The following is a 22,485-nucleotide window of genomic DNA, read 5'->3' on the forward strand; positions in this document are numbered from 1 at the left end:
GAGCACTGTGTTGATGTAACACTGGGGAACTGTGTGTAACCCTGGAGCACTGTGTGTGTGTAACACTGGAGCACTGTGTGTGTGTAACACTGGAGCACTGTGTGTGTAACACTGGAGCACTGTGTTGATGTAACACTGGGGAACTGTGTGTAACCCTGGAGCACTGTGTGTGTGTAACACTGGAGCACTGTGTGTGTGTAACACTGGAGCACTGTGTGTGTAACACTGGAGCACTGTGTGTGTGTAACACTGGAGAACTGTGTGTGTGTGTGTAACACTGGAGCACTGTGTGTGTGTGTGTGTGTAACACTGGAGCACTGTGTGTGTGTGTAACACTGGAGCACTGTGTGTGTGTGTGTAACACTGGAGCACTGTGTGTGTGTAACACTGGGGCACTGTGTGTGTAACACTGGGGCACTGTGTGTGTGTGTGTAACACTGGAGCACTGTGTGTGTGTGTGTGTAACACTGGGGCACTGTGTGTGTGTAACACTGGGGCACTGTGTGTGTAACACTGGGGCACTGTGTGTGTGTGTAACACTGGAGCACTGTGATTGTAACACTGGAGCACTGTGATTGTAACACTGGAGCACTGTGTGTGTGTGTGTAACACTGGAGCACTGTGTGTGTGTGTAACACTGGAGCACTGTGTGTGTGTGTAACACTGGAGCACTGTGTGTGTGTGTGAGTATAACACTGGGGCACTGTGTGTGTGTGTAACACTGGGGCACTGTGTGTGTAACACTGGAGCACTGTGTGTGTGTGTAACACTGGAGCACTGTGTGTGTGTGTAACACTGGAGCACTGTGTGTGTGAGTGTAACACTGGGGCACTGTGTGTGTGTGTAACACTGGAGCACTGTGTGTGTAACACTGGAGCACTGTGTGTGTGTATAACACTGGAGCACTGTGTGTGTGTGAGTATAACACTGGGGCACTCTGTGTGTGTGTGAGTATAACACTGGGGCACTCTGTGTGTGTGTGAGTATAACACTGGGGCACTCTGTGTGTGTGTGAGTGTAACACTGGGGCACTCTGTGTGTGTGTGAGTGTAACACTGGGGCACTCTGTGTGTGTGTGTAACACTGGAGCACTGTGTGTGTAACACTGGATCACTGTGTGTGTGTAACACTGGATCACTGTGTGTGTGTAACACTGGAGCACACTGTGTGTGAGTGTAACACTGGGGCACTGTGTGTGTGTAACACAGGGGCACTGTGTGTGTGTGTAACACAGGGGCACTGTGTGTGTGTGTGTGTAACACTGGGGCACTGTGTGTGTAACACTGGAGCACTGTGTGTGTGTGTGTGTAACACTGGAGCACTGTGTGTGTGTGTAACACTGGAGCACTGTGTATGTGTGTGTGTGTAACACTGGGGCACTGTGTGTGTGTGTGTAACACTGGGGCACTGTGTGTGTGTGTAACACTGGGGCACTGTGTGTGAGTGTAACACTGGGGCACTGTGTGAGTGTAACACTGGAGCACTGTGTGTGTGTAACACTGGGGCACTGTGTGTGTGTGTGTGTGCAACACTGGAGCACTGTGTGTGTGTGTAACACTGGAGCACTGTGTGTGTAACACTGGAGCACTGTGTGTGTAACACTGGAGCACTGTGTGTGTAACACTGGGGCACTGTGTGTGTGTAACACTGGAGCACTGTGTGTGTGTGTAACACTGGAGCACTGTGTGTGTGTAACACTGGAGCACTGTGTGTGTGTAACACTGGAGCACTGTGTGTGTGTAACACTGGAGCACTGTGTGTGTGTAACACTGGAGCACTGTGTGTGTGTAACACTGGAGCACTGTGTGTGTGTGTGTAACACTGGAGCACTGTGTGTGTGTGTGTAACACTGGATCACTGTGTGTGTGTGTGTGTAACACTGGATCACTGTGTGTGTGTGTGTGTAACACTGGAGCACTGTTTGTGTGAGTGTAACACTGGGGCACTGTGTTTGTGTGTGTAACACTGGAGCACTGTGTGTGTGTGTAACACTGGAGCACTGTATGTGTGAGTGTAACACTGGAGCACTGTGTGTGTGTGTGTGTAACACTGGAGCACTGTGTGTGTGTGTGTAACACTGGAGCACTGTGTGTGTGAGTGTAACACTGGAGCACTGTGTGTGTGAGTGTAACACTGGAGCACTGTGTGTGTGTGTGTAACACTGGAGCACTGTGTGTGTGTGTGAGTGTAACACTGGGGCACTGTGTGTGTGTGTAACACTGGGGCACTGTGTGTGTAACACTGGAGCACTGTGTGTGTGTGTAACACTGGAGCACTGTGTGTGTGAGTGTAACACTGGGGCACTGTGTGTGTGTGTAACACTGGAGCACTGTGTGTGTGTGTAACACTGGAGCACTGTGTGTGTAACACTGGAGCACTGTGTGTGTGTGAGTATAACACTGGAGCACTGTGTGTGTGTGAGTATAACACTGGAGCACTGTGTGTGTGTGAGTATAACACTGGAGCACTGTGTGTGTGTGTAACACTGGGGCACTGTGTGTGTGTAACACTGGGGCACTGTGTGTGTGTAACACTGGAGCACTGTGATCGTAACACTGGAGCACTGTGATTGTAACACTGGAGCACTGTGTGTGTGTGTAACACTGGAGCACTGTGTGTGTGTAACACTGGAGCACTGTGTGTGTGAGTGTAACACTGGAGCACTGTGTGTGTGAGTGTAACACTGGAGCACTGTGTGTGTGTGTAACACTGGAACACTGTGTTTGTGTGTGAGTGTAACACTGGGGCACTGTGTGTGTGTGTGTAACACTGGGGCACTGTGTGTGTAACACTGGAGCACTGTGTGTGTGTGTAACACTGGAGCACTGTGTGTGTGAGTGTAACACTGGGGCACTGTGTGTAACACTGGAGCACTGTGTGTGTGTGTAACACTGGAGCACTGTGTGTGTAACACTGGAGCACTGTGTGTGTGTGAGTATAACACTGGAGCACTGTGTGTGTGTGAGTATAACACTGGGGCACTCTGTGTGTGTGTGAGTGTAACACTGGGGCACTCTGTGTGTGTGTGAGTGTAACACTGGGGCACTCTGTGTGTGTGTGTGAGTGTAACACTGGGGCACTCTGTGTTTGTGTGTAACACTGGAGCACTGTGTGTGTAACACTGGATCACTGTGTGTGTGTAACACTGGATCACTGTGTGTGTAACACTGGAGCACACTGTGTGTGAGTGTAACACTGGGGCACTGTGTGTGTGTAACACAGGGGCACTGTGTGTGTGTGTAACACTGGGGCACTGTGTGTGTAACACTGGAGCACTGTGTGTGTGTGTGTAACACTGGGGCACTGTGTGTGTGTGTAACACTGGGGCACTGTGTGTGAGTGTAACACTGGGGCACTGTGTGTGAGTGTAACACTGGATCACTGTGTGTGTGTAACACTGGGGCACTGTGTGTGTGTGTGTGTGTAACACTGGAGCACTGTGTGTGTAACACTGGAGCACTGTGTGTGTGTGTAACACTGGAGCACTGTGTGTGTGTAACACTGGAGCACTGTGTGTGTGTAACACTGGAGCACTGTGTGTGTGTAACACTGGAGCACTGTGTGTGTGTGTAACACTGGATCACTGTGTGTGTGTGTAACACTGGATCACTGTGTGTGTGTGTGTAACACTGGAGCACTGTTTGTGTGAGTGTAACACTGGGGCACTGTGTTTGTGTGTGTAACACTGGAGCACTGTGTGTGTGTGTGTAACACTGGAGCACTGTATGTGTGAGTGTAACACTGGGGCACTGTCTGTGTGTGTAACACTGGAGCACTGTGTGTGTGTGTGTGTGTAACACTGGAGCACTGTGTGTGTAACACTGGAGCACTGTGTGTGTAAGACTGGAGCACTGTGTGTGTGTGAGTGTAACACTGGGGCACTCTGTGTGTGTGTGTAACACTGGAGTACTGTGTGTGTAACACTGGATCACTGTGTGTGTGTAACACTGGATCACTGTGTGTGTAACACTGGAGCACTCTGTGTGTGAGTGTAACACTGGGGCACTGTGTGTGTGTGTAACACTGGGGCACTGTGTGTGAGTGTAACACTGGGGCACTGTGTGTGAGTGTAACACTGGGGCACTGTGTGTGAGTGTAACACTGGAGCACTGTGTGTGTGTGTAACACTGGAGCACTGTGTGTGTGTGTAACACTGGAGCACTGTGTGTGTGTGTGTAACACTGGGGCACTGTGTGTGTGTGTAACACTGGGGCACTGTGTGTGAGTGTAACACTGGAGCACTGTGTGTGTGTGTAACACTGGAGCACTGTGTGTGTGTGTGTAACACTGGAGCACTGTGTGTGTGTGTGTAACACTGGGGCACTGTGTGTGTGTGTAACACTGGGGCACTGTGTGTGAGTGTAACACTGGATCACTGTGTGTGTGTAACACTGGGGCACTGTGTGTGTGTGTGTGTAACACTGGAGCACTGTGTGTGTAACACTGGAGCACTGTGTGTGTAACACTGGGGCACTGTGTGTGTAACACTGGGGCACTGTGTGTGTAACACTGGAGCACTGTGTGTGTGTGTGTAACACTGGAGCACTGTGTGTGTGTAACACTGGAGCACTGTGTGTGTAACACTGGAGCACTGTGTGTGTGTAACACTGGAGAACTGCGTGTGTGTGTAACACTGGAGCACTGTGTGTGTGTGACACTGGATCACTGTGTGTGTGTGTAACACTGGAGCACTGTTTGTGTGTGTGTAACACTGGAGCACTGTGTGTGTGTAACACTGGAGCACTGTGTGTGTGTGTGTGTAACACTGGAGCACTGTGTTGATGTAACACTGGGGAACTGTGTGTGTAACACTGGAGCACTGTGTGTGTGTAACACTGGAGCACTGTGTGTGTGTAACACTGGAGCACTGTGTGTGTAACACTGGAGCACTGTGTGTGTGTAACACTGGAGAACTGTGTGTGTGTGTAACACTGGAGCACTGTGTGTGTGTGTAACACTGGAGCACTGTTTGTGTGTGTAACACTGGAGCACTGTTTGTGTGTGTAACACTGGAGCACTGTGTGTGTGTGTAACACTGGAGCACTGTGTGTGTGTGTGTGTGTAACACTGGAGCACTGTGTGTGTGTGTGTAACACTGGAGCACTGTGTGTGTGTAACACTGGAGCACTGTGTGTGTGTAACACTGGATCACTGTGTGTGTGTGTGTAACACTGGATCACTGTGTGTGTGTAACACTGGAGCACTGTTTGTGTGTGTAACACTGGAGCACTGTGTGTGTGTAACACTGGATCACTGTGTGTGTGTGTGACACTGGATCACTGTGTGTGTGTGTGACACTGGATCACTGTGTGTGTGTGTAACACTGGAGCACTGTTTGTGTGTGTGTAACACTGGAGCACTGTGTGTGTGTGTAACACTGGATCACTGTGTGTGTATAACACTGGAGCACTGTGTGTGTGTGTAACACTGGAGCACTGTGTTGATGTAACACTGGGGAACTGTGTGTGTAACCCTGGAGCACTGTGTGTGTGTAACACTGGCGCACTGTGTGTGTGTAACACTGGAGCACTGTGTGTGTAACACTGGAGCACTGTGTGTGTGTAACACTGGAGCACTGTGTGTGTGTGTAACACTGGAGCACTGTGTGTGTGTGTGTGTAACACTGGAGCACTGTGTGTGTGTGTAACACTGGAGCACTGTGTGTGTGTGTAACACTGGAGCACTGTGTGTGTGTGTGTAACACTGGAGCACTGTGTGTGTGTGTGTAACACTGGGGCACTGTGTGTGTGTAACACTGGGGCACTGTGTGTGTGTAACACTGGGGCACTGTGTGTGTGTAACACTGGGGCACTGTGTGTGTGTGTAACACTGGAGCACTGTGATTGTAACATTGGAGCATTGTGATTGTAACACTGGAGCACTGTGTGTGTGTGTAACACTGGAGCACTGTGTGTGTGTGTAACACTGGAGCACTGTGTGTGTGTAACACTGGAGCACTGTGTGTGTGAGTGTAACACTGGAGCACTGTGTGTGTGTGTGTAACACTGGAGCACTGTGTGTGTGTGTGAGTGTAACACTGGGGCACTGTGTGTGTGTGTGTAACACTGGGGCACTGTGTGTGTAACATTGGAGCACTGTGTGTGTGTGTAACACTGGAGCACTGTGTGTGTGAGTGTAACACTGGAGCACTGTGTGTGTGTAACACTGGATCACTGTGTGTGTGTAACACTGGATCACTGTGTGTGTGTGTAACACTGGAGCACTGTTTGTGTGTGTAACACTGGAGCACTGTGTGTGTGTAACACTGGATCACTGTGTGTGTGTGACACTGGATCACTGTGTGTGTGTGTAACACTGGAGCACTGTTTGTGTGTGTGTAACACTGGAGCACTGTTTGTGTGTGTGTAACACTGGAGCACTGTGTGTGTGTGTGTAACACTGGAGCACTGTGTTGATGTAACACTGGGGAACTGTGTGTGTAACCCTGGAGCACTGTGTGTGTGTAACACTGGAGCACTGTGTGTGTGTAACACTGGAGCACTGTGTGTGTAACACTGGAGCACTGTGTGTGTGTAACACTGGAGAACTGTGTGTGTGTGTAACACTGGAGCACTGTGTGTGTGTGTGTGTAACACTGGAGCACTGTGTGTGTGTGTAACACTGGAGCACTGTGTGTGTGTGTGTAACACTGGGGCACTGTGTGTGTGTGTGTAACACTGGAGCACTGTGTGTGTGTGTGTGTAACACTGGGGCACTGTGTGTGTGTAACACTGGGGCACTGTGTGTGTAACACTGGGGCACTGTGTGTGTGTGTAACACTGGAGCACTGTGATTGTAACACTGGAGCACTGTGATTGTAACACTGGAGCACTGTGTGTGTGTGTGTAACACTGGAGCACTGTGTGTGTAACACTGGAGCACTGTGTGTGTGTGTAACACTGGAGCACTGTGTGTGTGTGTGAGTGTAACACTGGGGCACTGTGTGTGTGTGTAACACTGGGGCACTGTGTGTGTAACACTGGAGCACTGTGTGTGTGTGTAACACTGGAGCACTGTGTGTGTGTGTAACACTGGAGCACTGTGTGTGTGAGTGTAACACTGGGGCACTGTGTGTGTGTGTAACACTGGAGCACTGTGTGTGTGTATAACACTGGAGCACTGTGTGTGTGTATAACACTGGAGCACTGTGTGTGTGTGAGTATAACACTGGGGCACTCTGTGTGTGTGTGAGTATAACACTGGGGCACTCTGTGTGTGTGTGAGTATAACACTGGGGCACTCTGTGTGTGTGTGAGTGTAACACTGGGGCACTCTGTGTGTGTGTGAGTGTAACACTGGGGCACTCTGTGTGTGTGTGTAACACTGGAGCACTGTGTGTGTAACAGTGGATCACTGTGTGTGTGTAACACTGGATCACTGTGTGTGTGTAACACTGGAGCACACTGTGTGTGAGTGTAACACTGGGGCACTGTGTGTGTGTAACACAGGGGCACTGTGTGTGTGTGTAACACAGGGGCACTGTGTGTGTGTGTGTGTAACACTGGGGCACTGTGTGTGTAACACTGGAGCACTGTGTGTGTGTGTGTGTGTAACACTGGAGCACTGTGTGTGTGTGTAACACTGGAGCACTGTGTATGTGTGTGTGTGTAACACTGGGGCACTGTGTGTGTGTGTAACACTGGGGCACTGTGTGTGTGTGTAACACTGGGGCACTGTGTGTGAGTGTAACACTGGGGCACTGTGTGAGTGTAACACTGGAGCACTGTGTGTGTGTAACACTGGGGCACTGTGTGTGTGTGTGTGCAACACTGGAGCACTGTGTGTGTGTGTAACACTGGAGCACTGTGTGTGTAACACTGGAGCACTGTGTGTGTAACACTGGAGCACTGTGTGTGTAACACTGGGGCACTGTGTGTGTGTAACACTGGAGCACTGTGTGTGTGTGTAACACTGGAGCACTGTGTGTGTGTAACACTGGAGCACTGTGTGTGTGTAACACTGGAGCACTGTGTGTGTGTAACACTGGAGCACTGTGTGTGTGTAACACTGGAGCACTGTGTGTGTGTAACACTGGAGCACTGTGTGTGTGTGTGTAACACTGGAGCACTGTGTGTGTGTGTGTGTAACACTGGATCACTGTGTGTGTGTGTAACACTGGATCACTGTGTGTGTGTGTGTGTAACACTGGAGCACTGTTTGTGTGAGTGTAACACTGGGGCACTGTGTTTGTGTGTGTAACACTGGAGCACTGTGTGTGTGTAACACTGGAGCACTGTATGTGTGAGTGTAACACTGGAGCACTGTGTGTGTGTGTGTGTAACACTGGAGCACTGTGTGTGTGTGTAACACTGGAGCACTGTGTGTGTGAGTGTAACACTGGAGCACTGTGTGTGTGAGTGTAACACTGGAGCACTGTGTGTGTGTGTGTAACACTGGAGCACTGTGTGTGTGTGTGAGTGTAACACTGGGGCACTGTGTGTGTGTGTAACACTGGGGCACTGTGTGTGTAACACTGGAGCACTGTGTGTGTGTGTAACACTGGAGCACTGTGTGTGAGTGTAACACTGGGGCACTGTGTGTGTGTGTAACACTGGAGCACTGTGTGTGTGTGTAACACTGGAGCACTGTGTGTGTAACACTGGAGCACTGTGTGTGTGTGAGTATAACACTGGAGCACTGTGTGTGTGTGAGTATAACACTGGAGCACTGTGTGTGTGCGAGTATAACACTGGAGCACTGTGTGTGTGTGTAACACTGGGGCACTGTGTGTGTGTAACACTGGGGCACTGTGTGTGTGTGTAACACTGGAGCACTGTGATCGTAACACTGGAGCACTGTGATTGTAACACTGGAGCACTGTGTGTGTGTGTAACACTGGAGCACTGTGTGTGTGAGTGTAACACTGGAGCACTGTGTGTGTGAGTGTAACACTGGAGCACTGTGTGTGTGTGTAACACTGGACCACTGTGTTTGTGTGTGAGTGTAACACTGGGGCACTGTGTGTGTGTGTAACACTGGGGCACTGTGTGTGTAACACTGGAGCACTGTGTGTGTGTGTAACACTGGAGCACTGTGTGTGTGAGTGTAACACTGGGGCACTGTGTGTAACACTGGAGCACTGTGTGTGTGTGTAACACTGGAGCACTGTGTGTGTAACACTGGAGCACTGTGTGTGTGTGAGTATAACACTGGAGCACTGTGTGTGTGTGAGTATAACACTGGGGCACTCTGTGTGTGTGTGAGTGTAACACTGGGGCACTCTGTGTGTGTGTGAGTGTAACACTGGGGCACTCTGTGTTTGTGTGTAACACTGGAGCACTGTGTGTGTAACACTGGATCACTGTGTGTGTGTAACACTGGATCACTGTGTGTGTAACACTGGAGCACACTGTGTGTGAGTGTAACACTGGGGCACTGTGTGTGTGTAACACAGGGGCACTGTGTGTGTGTGTAACACTGGGGCACTGTGTGTGTAACACTGGAGCACTGTGTGTGTGTGTGTAACACTGGAGCACTGTGTGTGTGTGTGTAACACTGGGGCACTGTGTGTGTGTGTAACACTGGGGCACTGTGTGTGAGTGTAACACTGGGGCACTGTGTGTGAGTGTAACACTGGATCACTGTGTGTGTGTAACACTGGGGCACTGTGTGTGTGTGTGTGTGTAACACTGGAGCACTGTGTGTGTAACACTGGAGCACTGTGTGTGTGTGTAACACTGGAGCACTGTGTGTGTGTAACACTGGAGCACTGTGTGTGTGTAACACTGGAGCACTGTGTGTGTGTGTAACACTGGAGCACTGTGTGTGTGTAACACTGGAGCACTGTGTGTGTGTGTAACACTGGATCACTGTGTGTGTGTGTAACACTGGATCACTGTGTGTGTGTGTGTAACACTGGAGCACTGTTTGTGTGAGTGTAACACTGGGGCACTGTGTTTGTGTGTGTAACACTGGTGCACTGTGTGTGTGTGTGTAACACTGGAGCACTGTATGTGTGAGTGTAACACTGGGGCACTGTGTGTGTGTGTAACACTGGAGCACTGTGTGTGTGTGTGTGTGTAACACTGGAGCACTGTGTGTGTAACACTGGAGCACTGTGTGTGTAAGACTGGAGCACTGTGTGTGTGTGAGTGTAACACTGGGGCACTCTGTGTGTGTGTGTAACACTGGAGTACTGTGTGTGTAACACTGGATCACTGTGTGTGTGTAACACTGGATCACTGTGTGTGTAACACTGGAGCACTCTGTGTGTGAGTGTAACACTGGGGCACTGTGTGTGTGTGTAACACTGGGGCACTGTGTGTGAGTGTAACACTGGGGCACTGTGTGTGAGTGTAACACTGGAGCACTGTGTGTGAGTGTAACACTGGAGCACTGTGTGTGTGTGTAACACTGGAGCACTGTGTGTGTGTGTGTAACACTGGAGCACTGTGTGTGTGTGTGTAACACTGGGGCACTGTGTGTGTGTGTAACACTGGGGCACTGTGTGTGAGTGTAACACTGGAGCACTGTGTGTGTGTGTAACACTGGAGCACTGTGTGTGTGTGTGTAACACTGGAGCACTGTGTGTGTGTGTGTAACACTGGGGCACTGTGTGTGTGTGTAACACTGGGGCACTGTGTGTGAGTGTAACACTGGGGCACTGTGTGTGAGTGTAACACTGGATCACTGTGTGTGTGTAACACTGGGGCACTGTGTGTGTGTGTGTGTAACACTGGAGCACTGTGTGTGTAACACTGGAGCACTGTGTTTGTAACACTGGGGCACTGTGTGTGTAACACTGGGGCACTGTGTGTGTAACACTGGAGCACTGTGTGTGTGTGTGTAACACTGGAGCACTGTGTGTGTGTAACACTGGAGCACTGTGTGTGTGTAACACTGGAGCACTGTGTGTGTGTAACACTGGAGCACTGTGTGTGTGTAACACTGGAGCACTGTGTGTGTGTGTAACACTGGATCACTGTGTGTGTGTGTAACACTGGATCACTGTGTGTGTGTGTGTAACACTGGAGCACTGTTTGTGTGAGTGTAACACTGGCGCACTGTGTTTGTGTGTGTAACACTGGAGCACTGTGTGTGTGTGTGTAACACTGCAGCACTGTATGTGTGAGTGTAACACTGGGGCACTGTGTGTGTGTGTAACACTGGAGCACTGTGTGTGTGTGTGTGTAACACTGGAGCACTGTGTGTGTAACACTGGAGCACTGTGTGTGTAAGACTGGAGCACTGTGTGTGTGTGTGAGTGTAACACTGGGGCACTCTGTGTGTGTGTGTAACACTGGAGTACTGTGTGTGTAACACTGGATCACTGTGTGTGTGTAACACTGGATCACTGTGTGTGTAACACTGGAGCACTCTGTGTGTGAGTGTAACACTGGGGCACTGTGTGTGTGTGTAACACTGGGGCACTGTGTGTGAGTGTAACACTGGGGCACTGTGTGTGAGTGTAACACTGGAGCACTGTGTGTGTGTGTAACACTGGAGCACTGTGTGTGTGTGTAACACTGGAACACTGTGTGTGTGTAACACTGGGGCACTGTGTGTGTGTGTAACACTGGAGCACTGTGTGTGTGTGTGTAACACTGGAGCACTGTGTGTGTAACACTGGAGCACTGTGTGTGTGTGAGTATAACACTGGAGCACTGTGTGTATGTGAGTATAACACTGGGGCACTCTGTGTGTGTGTGTGTAACACTGGGGCACTCTGTGTGTGTGTGAGTGTAACACTGGAGCACTGTGTGTGTGTGTGTAACACTGGAGCACTGTGTGTGTGTGTGTAACACTGGAGCACTGTGTGTGTGTGTGTAACACTGGAGCACTGTGTGTGTAACACTGGAGCACTGTGTGTGTGTGTAACACTGGAGCACTGTGTATGTGTGTAACACTGGAGCACTGTGTGTGTGTGTGTAACACTGGAGCACTGTGTGTGTGTGTGTGTGTAACACTGGAGCACTGTGTGTGTGTAACACTGGAGCATTGTGTGTGTGTAACACTGGATCACTGTGTGTGTGTGTGTAACACTGGATCACTGTGTGTGTGTAACACTGGAGCACTGTTTGTGTGTGTAACACTGGAGCACTGTTTGTGTGTGTAACACTGGAGCACTGTTTGTGTGTGTAACACTGGAGCACTGTGTGTGTGTGTGACACTGGATCACTGTGTGTGTGTGTAACACTGGAGCACTGTTTGTGTGTGTGTAACACTGGAGCACTGTGTGTGTAACACTGGAGTACTGTGTGTGTAACACTGAAGCACTGTGTGTGTGTCTAACACTGGAGCACTGTGTGTGTGTATAACACTGGATCACTGTGTGTGTATAACACTGGAGCACTGTGTGTGTGTGTAACACTGGAGCACTGTGTTGATGTAACACTGGGGAACTGTGTGTGTAACCCTGGAGCACTGTGTGTGTGTAACACTGGAGCACTGTGTGTGTGTAACACTGGAGCACTGTGTGTGTAACACTGGAGCACTGTGTGTGTGTAACACTGGAGCACTGTGTGTGTGTAACACTGGAGCACTGTGTGTGTGTGTGTAACACTGGAGCACTGTGTGTGTGTGTAACACTGGAGCACTGTGTGTGTGTGTAACACTGGAGCACTGTGTGTGTGTGTAACACTGGAGCACTGTGTGTGTGTGTGTAACACTGGAGCACTGTGTGTGTGTAACACTGGAGCACTGTGTGTGTGTGTGTAACACTGGAGCACTGTGTGTGTGTGTGTATAACACTGGAGCACTGTGTGTGTGTGTGTAACACTGGGGCACTGTGTGTGTGTAACACTGGGGCACTGTGTGTGTGTAACACTGGGGCACTGTGTGTGTGTAACACTGGGGCACTGTGTGTGTGTAACACTGGGGCACTGTGATTGTAACACTGGAGCACTGTGATTGTAACACTGGAGCACTGTGATTGTAACACTGGAGCACTGTGATTGTAACACTGGAGCACTGTGTGTGTGTGTGTGTAACACTGGAGCACTGTGTGTGTGTGTGTGTAACACTGGAGCACTGTGTGTGTGTGTGTAACACTGGAGCACTGTGTGTGTGTGTGTAACACTGGAGCACTGTGTGTGTGTGTGTAACACTGGAGCACTGTGTGTGTGTGTGTGTAACACTGGGGCACTGTGTGCGTGTGTAACACTGGAGCACTGTGTGTGTGTGTAACACTGGAGCACTGTGTGTGTGTGTAACACTGGAGCACTGTGTGTGTGTGTAACACTGGAGCACTGTGTGTGTGTGTAACACTGGACACTGTGTGTGTGTAACACTGGAGCACTGTGTGTGTGTGTAACACTGGAGCACTGTGTGTGTGTAACACTGGAGCACTGTGTGTGTGTGTGTAACACTGGAGCACTGTGTGTGTGTAACACTGGAGCACTGTGTGTGTGTGTGTGTGTAACACTGGAGCACTGTGTGTGTGTGTGTAACACTGGAGCACTGTGTGTGTGTGTGTAACACTGGAGCACTGTGTGTGTGTGTAACACTGGAGCACTGTGTGTGTGTGTAACACTGGAGCACTGTGTGTGTGTGTAACACTGGAGCACTGTGTGTGTGTGTAACACTGGAGCACCGTGTGTGTGTGTAACACTGGAGCACCGTGTGTGTGTGTAACACTGGAGCACTGTGTGTGTGTGTAACACTGGAGCACTGTGTGTGTGTGTAACACTGGAGCACTGTGTGTGTAACACTGGAGCACTGTGTGTGTAACACTGGAGCACTGTGTGTGTGTGTGTAACACTGGAGCACTGTGTGTGTGTAACACTGGAGCACTGTGTGTGTGTAACACTGGAGCACTGTGTGTGTGTAACACTGGAGCACTGTGTGTGTGTGTAACACTGGATCACTGTGTGTGTGTGTAACACTGGATCACTGTGTGTGTGTGTGTAACACTGGAGCACTGTTTGTGTGAGTGTAACACTGGCGCACTGTGTTTGTGTGTGTAACACTGGAGCACTGTGTGTGTGTGTGTAACACTGGAGCACTGTATGTGTGAGTGTAACACTGGGGCACTGTGTGTGTGTGTGTGTAACACTGGAGCACTGTGTGTGTGTGTGTGTAACACTGGAGCACTGTGTGTGTAACACTGGAGCACTGTGTGTGTAAGACTGGAGCACTGTGTGTGTGTGTGAGTGTAACACTGGGGCACTCTGTGTGTGTGTAACACTGGATCACTGTGTGTGTAACACTGGAGCACTCTGTGTGTGAGTGTAACACTGGGGCACTGTGTGTGTGTGTAACACTGGGACACTGTGTGTGAGTGTAACACTGGGGCACTGTGTGTGAGTGTAACACTGGAGCACTGTGTGTGTGTGTAACACTGGAGCACTGTGTGTGTGTGTAACACTGGAACACTGTGTGTGTGTAACACTGGGGCACTGTGTGTGTGTGTGTGTAACACTGGAGCACTGTGTGTGTGTGTGTAACACTGGAGCACTGTGTGTGTAACACTGGAGCACTGTGTGTGTGTGAGTATAACACTGGAGCACTGTGTGTATGTGAGTATAACACTGGGGCACTCTGTGTGTGTGTGTGTAACACTGGGGCACTCTGTGTGTGTGTGAGTGTAACACTGGAGCACTGTGTGTGTGTGTGTAACACTGGAGCACTGTGTGTGTGTGTGTAACACTGGAGCACTGTGTGTGTGTGTGTAACACTGGAGCACTGTGTGTGTGTGTAACACTGGAGCACTGTGTATGTGTGTAACACTGGAGCACTGTGTGTGTGTGTGTAACACTGGAGCACTGTGTGTGTGTGTGTGTAACACTGGAGCACTGTGTGTGTGTAACACTGGAGCATTGTGTGTGTGTAACACTGGATCACTGTGTGTGTGTGTAACACTGGATCACTGTGTGTGTGTAACACTGGAGCACTGTTTGTGTGTGTAACACTGGAGCACTGTTTGTGTGTGTAACACTGGAGCACTGTGTGTGTGTGTGACACTGGATCACTGTGTGTGTGTGTAACACTGGAGCACTGTTTGTGTGTGTGTAACACTGGAGCACTGTGTGTGTAACACTGGAGTACTGTGTGTGTAACACTGAAGCACTGTGTGTGTGTCTAACACTGGAGCACTGTGTGTGTGTATAACACTGGATCACTGTGTGTGTATAACACTGGAGCACTGTGTGTGTGTGTGTGTAACACTGGAGCACTGTGTTGATGTAACACTGGGGAACTGTGTGTGTAACCCTGGAGCACTGTGTGTGTGTAACACTGGAGCACTGTGTGTGTGTAACACTGGAGCACTGTGTGTGTAACACTGGAGCACTGTGTGTGTGTAACACTGGAGCACTGTGTGTGTGTAACACTGGAGCACTGTGTGTGTGTGTGTAACACTGGAGCACTGTGTGTGTGTGTAACACTGGAGCACTGTGTGTGTGTAACACTGGAGCACTGTGTGTGTGTGTGTAACACTGGAGCACTGTGTGTGTGTGTGTATAACACTGGAGCACTGTGTGTGTGTGTGTAACACTGGGGCACTGTGTGTGTGTAACACTGGGGCACTGTGTGTGTGTAACACTGGGGCACTGTGTGTGTGTAACACTGGGGCACTGTGTGTGTGTAACACTGGGGCACTGTGTGTGTGTAACACTGGAGCACTGTGATTGTAACACTGGAACACTGTGATTGTAACACTGGAGCACTGTGATTGTAACACTGGAGCACTGTGTGTGTGTGTGTGTAACACTGGAGCACTGTGTGTGTGTGTGTAACACTGGAGCACTGTGTGTGTGTGTAACACTGGAGCACTGTGTGTGTGTGTGTGTAACACTGGGGCACTGTGTGCGTGTGTAACACTGGAGCACTGTGTGTGTGTGTAACACTGGAGCACTGTGTGTGTGTGTAACACTGGAGCACTGTGTGTGTGTGTAACACTGGAGCACTGTGTGTGTGTGTAACACTGGAGCACTGTGTGTGTGTGTAACACTGGAGCACTGTGTGTGTGTAACACTGGAGCACTGTGTGTGTGTGTGTGTAACACTGGAGCACTGTGTGTGTGTGTGTAACACTGGAGCACTGTGTGTGTGTGTGTAACACTGGAGCACTGTGTGTGTGTGTGTAACACTGGAGCACTGTGTGTGTGTGTGTAACACTGGAGCACTGTGTGTGTGTGTGTAACACTGGAGCACTGTGTGTGTGTGTAACACTGGAGCACTGTGTGTGTGTGTAACACTGGAGCACTGTGTGTGTGTGTAACACTGGAGCACCGTGTGTGTGTGTAACACTGGAGCACTGTGTGTGTGTGTAACACTGGAGCACTGTGTGTGTGTGTAACACTGGAGCACTGTGTGTGTGTAACACTGGAGCACTGTGTGTGTGTGTAACACTGGAGCACTGTGTGTGTGTGTGTAACACTGGAGCACTGTGTGTGTGTGTGTAACACTGGAGCACTGTGTGTGTGTGTGTAACACTGCAGCACTGTGTGTGTAACACTGCAGCACTGTGTGTGTAACACTGGAGCACTGTGTGTGTGTAACACTGGAGGACTGTGTGTGTGTGTAACACTGGAGCACTGTGTGTGTGTGTTTAACACTGGAGCACTGTGTGTGTGTGTTTAACACTGGAGCACTGTGTGTGTGTGTAACACTGGGGAGCGGCGGTGCAGTGGTTAGCGCACTCCGGTACGAATCCCCCGACCCGGATATCTGAACCGGTCCTCATCCTTCCCTAGGTCAACTCAGCCTTAAATCGGCACTGGGGAGGAAAAAAACGGCGGAAATGTTGTTGTCCACTCGCCCTCTCGGGTGCCACGCCGGTCTCAATAGCTGCTCGCAAACAGCGCTTGCCCCGACCAGTCTGTTGAGGCTGCACGGCGTCGAGTCTCTGTCTTGACGCGAGAGCGGCGTGTGCGCGTGCGTCCGTCTAGCACTGGAGCGCCTGGGTCTGGCGGGCAGCATGGGCGAGCTGCGCGCGTGTCACGCCGAGTTCCGTGCGCTGGCGCTGTCTCGCCGCCGCCGCGCCACCCGTCGCCTCGAGGCGCTTGGCGTGCCGGAGCCGGAGCTGCTGCGCCAGCAGCAGGCGCTCATCGAGCAGGCGAGGCGCGAGCTGTTACCCCCCACACCCCCCCCGGACCCTTTCCCCCGCAACGCGCGTGCAGTCCCATCACCGTCGTTTACACTCGAGTATTTAGCACGTTGTGCCGAGTGGCACTCGGTCGCGTGCACAATGCGCGTGATGCTACTGTGCGAGGAGGTACACTGATAAAGCAAACGAGAAGCAACCCCCTCTGTTTTATTAGCAGCGTCATGGCGCTCACGTTGGCATGAATGCGGTCGTGTTAGCATGGAGCTGCATGTGCAACACGAGTGTGTGTGCTAACCCTTTCCCGTTCCGAGGCAACTGCAGGTTGCAGGCTGGGATGTCCCGTTCACTGATAAATCTCGGAACGCGTAAGCGGTTAGCTTGAATTTTATTTGGAGAGGCGGCGTAGCGCCGTTGTTTTTCAAGACATTGTACTCACCGTAGAGAACTGTAGCGACACGACCGCACTCTACGATCGCTGGCGCCAAACTGTGCCACACGCCCTCCCGCATGGCGTTGTGGAAGCTTCGATACTGATAAAAGTTCTTTCATCTTTTTTCTTCTGGTTACGTACATGATGACATACTTGTACGCCATCAGAATGGGCAAGCGGCTGACGCCGTTATCACAGCACCAGGAGCACAGAACTCTCCTTTAGCCGCAAACGCTCATGTTTCAGAATGTTGTGATCAAAACAGCAAACGTTAACAGTGTAAAGGAGTACACGGCAAAGTGGAACCGTGCTCTTTATGAAGCCAACCCACACCACGACGCTTCGAGCAAGCATAATCGCAAAGGCACATTTAGTCCTCGGACCTAAGAGTTCCCAACCCATTCCTCTCTCCTGACCAATGCCACTTGAATCTCCCCAAGGGGTTTTGTTTTAGCGGACCCCAGTTTTACCAATTTAATTTCCCCAGGGTTTTGTACTATTCACCTTCCCTGGCAAATCAAAAGGTGAGCGGCCTCGCACTACGCAAATCGGGGCAAACGCTCGTTGCAAGCTCGTGTAAACCTGGCGCTTCGCAAGCCCCTGTCCGTGACAGCGGGCGATGGGGAAAATGCTCCGCATTCAAATGATCAGTCGTTAACCTGTCGTGGGCTGGAGTGTTCTGATTATTGATCAATTGGGTAAGGTTTGTGTGAGCGATTTATATGCAGCTCACATTTGTCTACTCAATTCACCGTATGCGGTTTGAATTTACTCATATGCGGCTATGCGGTCTGACGTGGTACAACATTGTGTGGACTGAATGTGCTACCCAGCAGGCTATGCGGTTGGACGTGGTACAACATTGTGTGGACTGAATGTGCTACCCAGCAGGCTATGCGGTCGGACGTGGTACAACATTGTGTGGACTGAATGTGCTACCCAGCAGGCTATGCGGTCAGACGTGGTACAACATTGTGTTGACTGTGCGCTACTCAGCAGGCTATGCAGTTAGATGTGGGACAACATTGTGTGCTCTATGTACTGTGTGTACCATATTCTACTACTCTGCACGCAGCGGTCATCGTGCGGTTTTGCTTTGTGCGCCGTTTTATTGGAACGCATTTACCGGATGAAGCGAGGGAAGCCTGCACTCGGGTACTGGGCGATTCTGGCTGGGTGGCGTTGCGTCTTGGCACCCTATTCACAATTAGAACGGCATGAGTTTAGATCTCAGCTGAGGGTAAATTCGGCCAATCATCCCTCTGGGAGTTAATACATTCAGTGATTCTTCGTGTTTTTTCGTGAGAATTCAAGGTGGTTGTTATCCAGCGGGCTGGTCCATACCGTAAACCTGGTAAACATGGAACATTGGGCTGACGTTTGGCGATCGTTTGTCCAACAGTTCCAACCACATGCCAATGTTTTCCCAACGTTAATATTTACTGGGTGAATAACATTTTCCCTGCCAGCTCAGGACCGCCAATGAGTTGGATGAGCTGTGTACAGACGTGTTTTGAAGGTTTTTTTTTTTTAAATAATCCTTGGAACATTGATTTATAATCCCTGGAACATTGATGCAACAAGTGCATTGAACTTCAAGTTAACCATGCATAATGATAATTGTTTGAGCAAGGTCAGTTAATCCAATGCAGGCCATGGACGACTTGTGCGTGCCTCAGTGTGCTCATGCCATGGACTCGTGTGTATGTTGAACTTCTTTCGCACCGTACATAGCCAACCGTGCTAATTGGAGGTGCAGGGAACTTGTGTGTGTGCCTGTGTGTGTGTGTGCGCGCAAACCACGGACACGTGCGTGCCTGCGTGTGTGCAAGCTATGGACTCCTGCCTGTCTGCGTGTGTGAGTGTCTTTGTGTGTTTGCGTGTGTGCGTGTTCGTGCGTGTGTTTGCGTGTCTGAGTGTCTGCGTTTGTACGTGTCTCCGTGTGTGTGTCTTTGTCTCTGTGTGTGCGTGTTCGTATGTGTGTGTTTACGTGTGTGCATATGTACGTTGTGTCTGCGTGTGTGCGTGTCCTGAGTGTCTGCGTGTGTGCGAGTGTCTTTGTCGTTTGTCTGTCTGTGTGTGTGTGCGCGCAGGCCCGGCAAGAGCAGACAGAGGTGGCTCAGCGCGACTGGCTGCAGATCCAGCGCGCCGCCGAGCAGGCCCAGCGCAGCTCCACCGCGGACAGCCCCGGCGAGTCCTCGGGGACCGAATACGTCATCGACGAGGACGACGATGATGACATCACAGACGACTAGACTGCGATGCCATCATTGTGAGCGAGGGAACTGGGCGGAAGACGCGCAGCGGCTGCGTGATGCCGAGTCGTTTTTGTTGTTGTTGTTAATTTGGTTAGTGATAGCTTTTGAACGTCTGACCAGGACGTGACGGTCCGCATGGTGGTGGCTTTCTCGTGCAGCGCAGCTCGACGCGATCGTTTGCAAATTACCCGTAGGGAATTTAACCGTCAGATAATTGCAAAGCAGCCCATCGGTGTGAGGCAAGTGTGTGACGTTCACTCAATACACGCAAGTGTCTCTCGTGAAGCAAGACTCGGCGAAACAATAGCGTGCAGTCGAGCAAGTACAGACAACACGGGTGCCTAGATATTGAGCACCGGTAGGATGGTCTAAACATGACAAACAGTAAAAGCATAACACTCATTCGTGACGATCAATGAAATCGCACGTAGGGGGAGGGTAAATTGTCACATGCTTACCGTTTACTAGGTGATTAGTCACGAACCGTTCGCTGAACAAGCACTAAGAGACCGGCGCACGCATGCCTGTAGACACATGGGGTTGTGTACTTATGTATGTAAAAAAGTAATAAATGAAAACCCACAAATACAGAAATCTATGGGGAAAAAAAACCCCACGTGTTTCTTGTGCAGGCGTCTCGCTTGAGTGACCCGATGGAGTGGCGCCACCCCAAATGCGTTGACTTCCCTCTGGATTACATCTAAGTGACGTGCAAGTCAACGTTTGTGAAATATCCACAAAGGCCAAGTTGAGATTCCAATGGCAGTCCCCCGTTCAGTGAGTTTCCCCTCTCTCCGATACATCAATCGGAGCATTCACGCAGCTTCTGGCAGCGATCCTGGAAGTTTTCAGCAGGAGCGTTCCTACTGCATTGTTGCCTTTACTTTCACGCCCTCTGTCTTCACCGCCGCTTGTTCGGGGAGAGCGTGTTGCTCAATGTGTCTTCTGCCTAGGCCGCTTGTGTAAATTCAAGCCGAGAACGGTCGTGGGGCGTGCGTTTTTAGTCCGGCAGTGCGGAGGCAGCGACGGTTGGTGGATCGTGCGTGTTGAGAAACTCTGTGACGTTCGTTACGTTCAAGATGAGACTTAAAAACAAGACTATTGTTGAGCAGGGTCCTATGTTGGGATGTTTGGCCAATTCCATGCAAGGCCGTTTGGCAGGAAACCAGAGCACTTGGAGAATGTGCATGCATGCGCGTTGAGAACACTCGGAGCTCAACCCAAATTGACTCCTCGATACATTGCCGTGTTTCCATCACTAGACTACTGCAGGTGTTCCAGCAAAAGAGACGGGGGAAAGTTTTGCATTCAAAGGCAAACATTTGTCATTTAAATGTTAGTGTTGGACAAGCGCTATTATCAAGTGCATGCTGACACTGTCATTTATGTCTTTGAACGAGCGTGATGATGAAGCCGATCAGTAGCTCGGGCTTGCTACCATTTCCTATTGAATCGGAACATCGCTAGGACCTTTTTGCTTTATAAATTGTCTGCTTTGAATGTCCACACACAGGCAACAAGAACAACCGCCATTTGCTACGAAGTGGCGGTGACGTCACCACAGCACCTGTGCCAGCCTATATGCACTTTAAGGCTACGTGAAGTGTCGAACGCCCGCTGGCAGGTCATGGACAGACCCAGGTGCCATGGGTTGACTGGCCGATACACAATATGTGCCCCCTACAATGCCAACTTGCTGTGTTTTAGCCGCCCGGCGCTCCACTCATTGATGTGAGCGTCACTCCTCTGCCCTCCTTTGTTGCCGGAGGGCGGTTGCCTCCAACTGCCCCGTAGCATCCTTCACGACTCTCCTCCACAGAGGCCAATCTTGACACCGCTGGTACCAGTTATTGGAAAGTCCATATCCTCTTGCACCACATCATTCCATCTCTTTTCTAGCCCGTGCTGTGTCTGTTTAGCCCCCTTTATCCAACCAAACAAAAGCTGTATGGGCATGTGTGCTCCATGACCCAGCCAACGCAGCCTTGGCTCCTGGAAGAGCTCACCGATGGGACTGTGTCCAGATCTTTAGAGGATTTGTGAACTCACAAATCCAGCCTGGTTAAACCCAGGATTGATCGTAAGCATGGCAGCCTGAATGTTTCTAACTGGCGAAGATTAGACGGTCCACATTTCGCAAGCATAGAGAAGGGAGGACATGACTGTGGCCGACAGAACCTGAAGCTTTGCATGACCGGGTAGCTTCCAAACAGCGTTACATCGCCGATGAAAAGGTAATGCCGCTCGACTGATTCGGAGCGACACCTCTGCTGTCAAACTGGAGCTGGTTTTTGCACACTGCCCAGGTATGGTGGAGTGTTTGATGACACAATACCCAGTCAGGTGCTTAGTTTTGGAGCAGCTGATGGTAAGGCCTCGCCTCTGGATAGCACGTTCCAGGTTCAGCGGCAGCGTCTCCAACTCCTCGGTGAAAAGCAATGACTAGATCATCAGCATACATAACATGGTTGACCAATAGGGAACCATCTCTCGACCGCACCGGGGCATCGATCAGCCTCCCTTTGTATCTGTACCAGATGGAAATTACTCCGGTACAGCCATGGAAAGCTTAAACTACGTGGTCGAAAAAGGTGTTTAAATAATGTAGGGTCCAGAGGATAATAATGCCGCACCCCAAGGTGAACAGGGAATGGCTCTGACTTCAGGCCTCGTCGCTTTAGCCGGGCCCGCTCAGCATCATGAAGGTCCTTAATGATTGTGAGCCGAGTGTCAGGGACTCCGAAAGCATGAAGAACAACCCAGAGCCGAGAGGCCTCTTGATGGTATCATAGTGCCTTGACCAGGTCAATA

The 22,485-nt window shown here is 50.5% G+C and overlaps 2 protein-coding genes across 2 annotated transcripts in view; one reads left to right on the forward strand and one right to left on the reverse strand.

Annotated features, from left to right (window-relative positions):
- LOC116938959 (protein Dr1-like) overlaps positions 1-20,782 on the forward strand; it is an 84,661-nt gene extending 63,879 nt beyond the window's left edge. The window contains exons 4-5 of the mRNA XM_076061010.1: positions 16,829-16,995; positions 19,510-20,782. Of these exons, the coding sequence (XP_075917125.1) occupies positions 16,829-16,995; positions 19,510-19,671 (329 nt within the window). The 3' untranslated portion in view covers positions 19,672-20,782. The remainder of the gene's footprint in view (positions 1-16,828; positions 16,996-19,509) is intronic.
- Positions 1-22,485, reverse strand: part of LOC116938952 (ecotropic viral integration site 5 protein homolog) — a 583,027-nt gene that overhangs the window by 148,836 nt on the left and 411,706 nt on the right. The window lies entirely within an intron of this gene.

The sequence above is a fragment of the Petromyzon marinus genome, chromosome 5 (genome assembly GCF_048934315.1).
Source record: "Petromyzon marinus isolate PM22_M1 ecotype Great Lakes invasive population chromosome 5, UKy_Petmar_22M1.pri1.0, whole genome shotgun sequence".
NCBI lineage: Eukaryota > Metazoa > Chordata > Hyperoartia > Petromyzontiformes > Petromyzontidae > Petromyzon > Petromyzon marinus.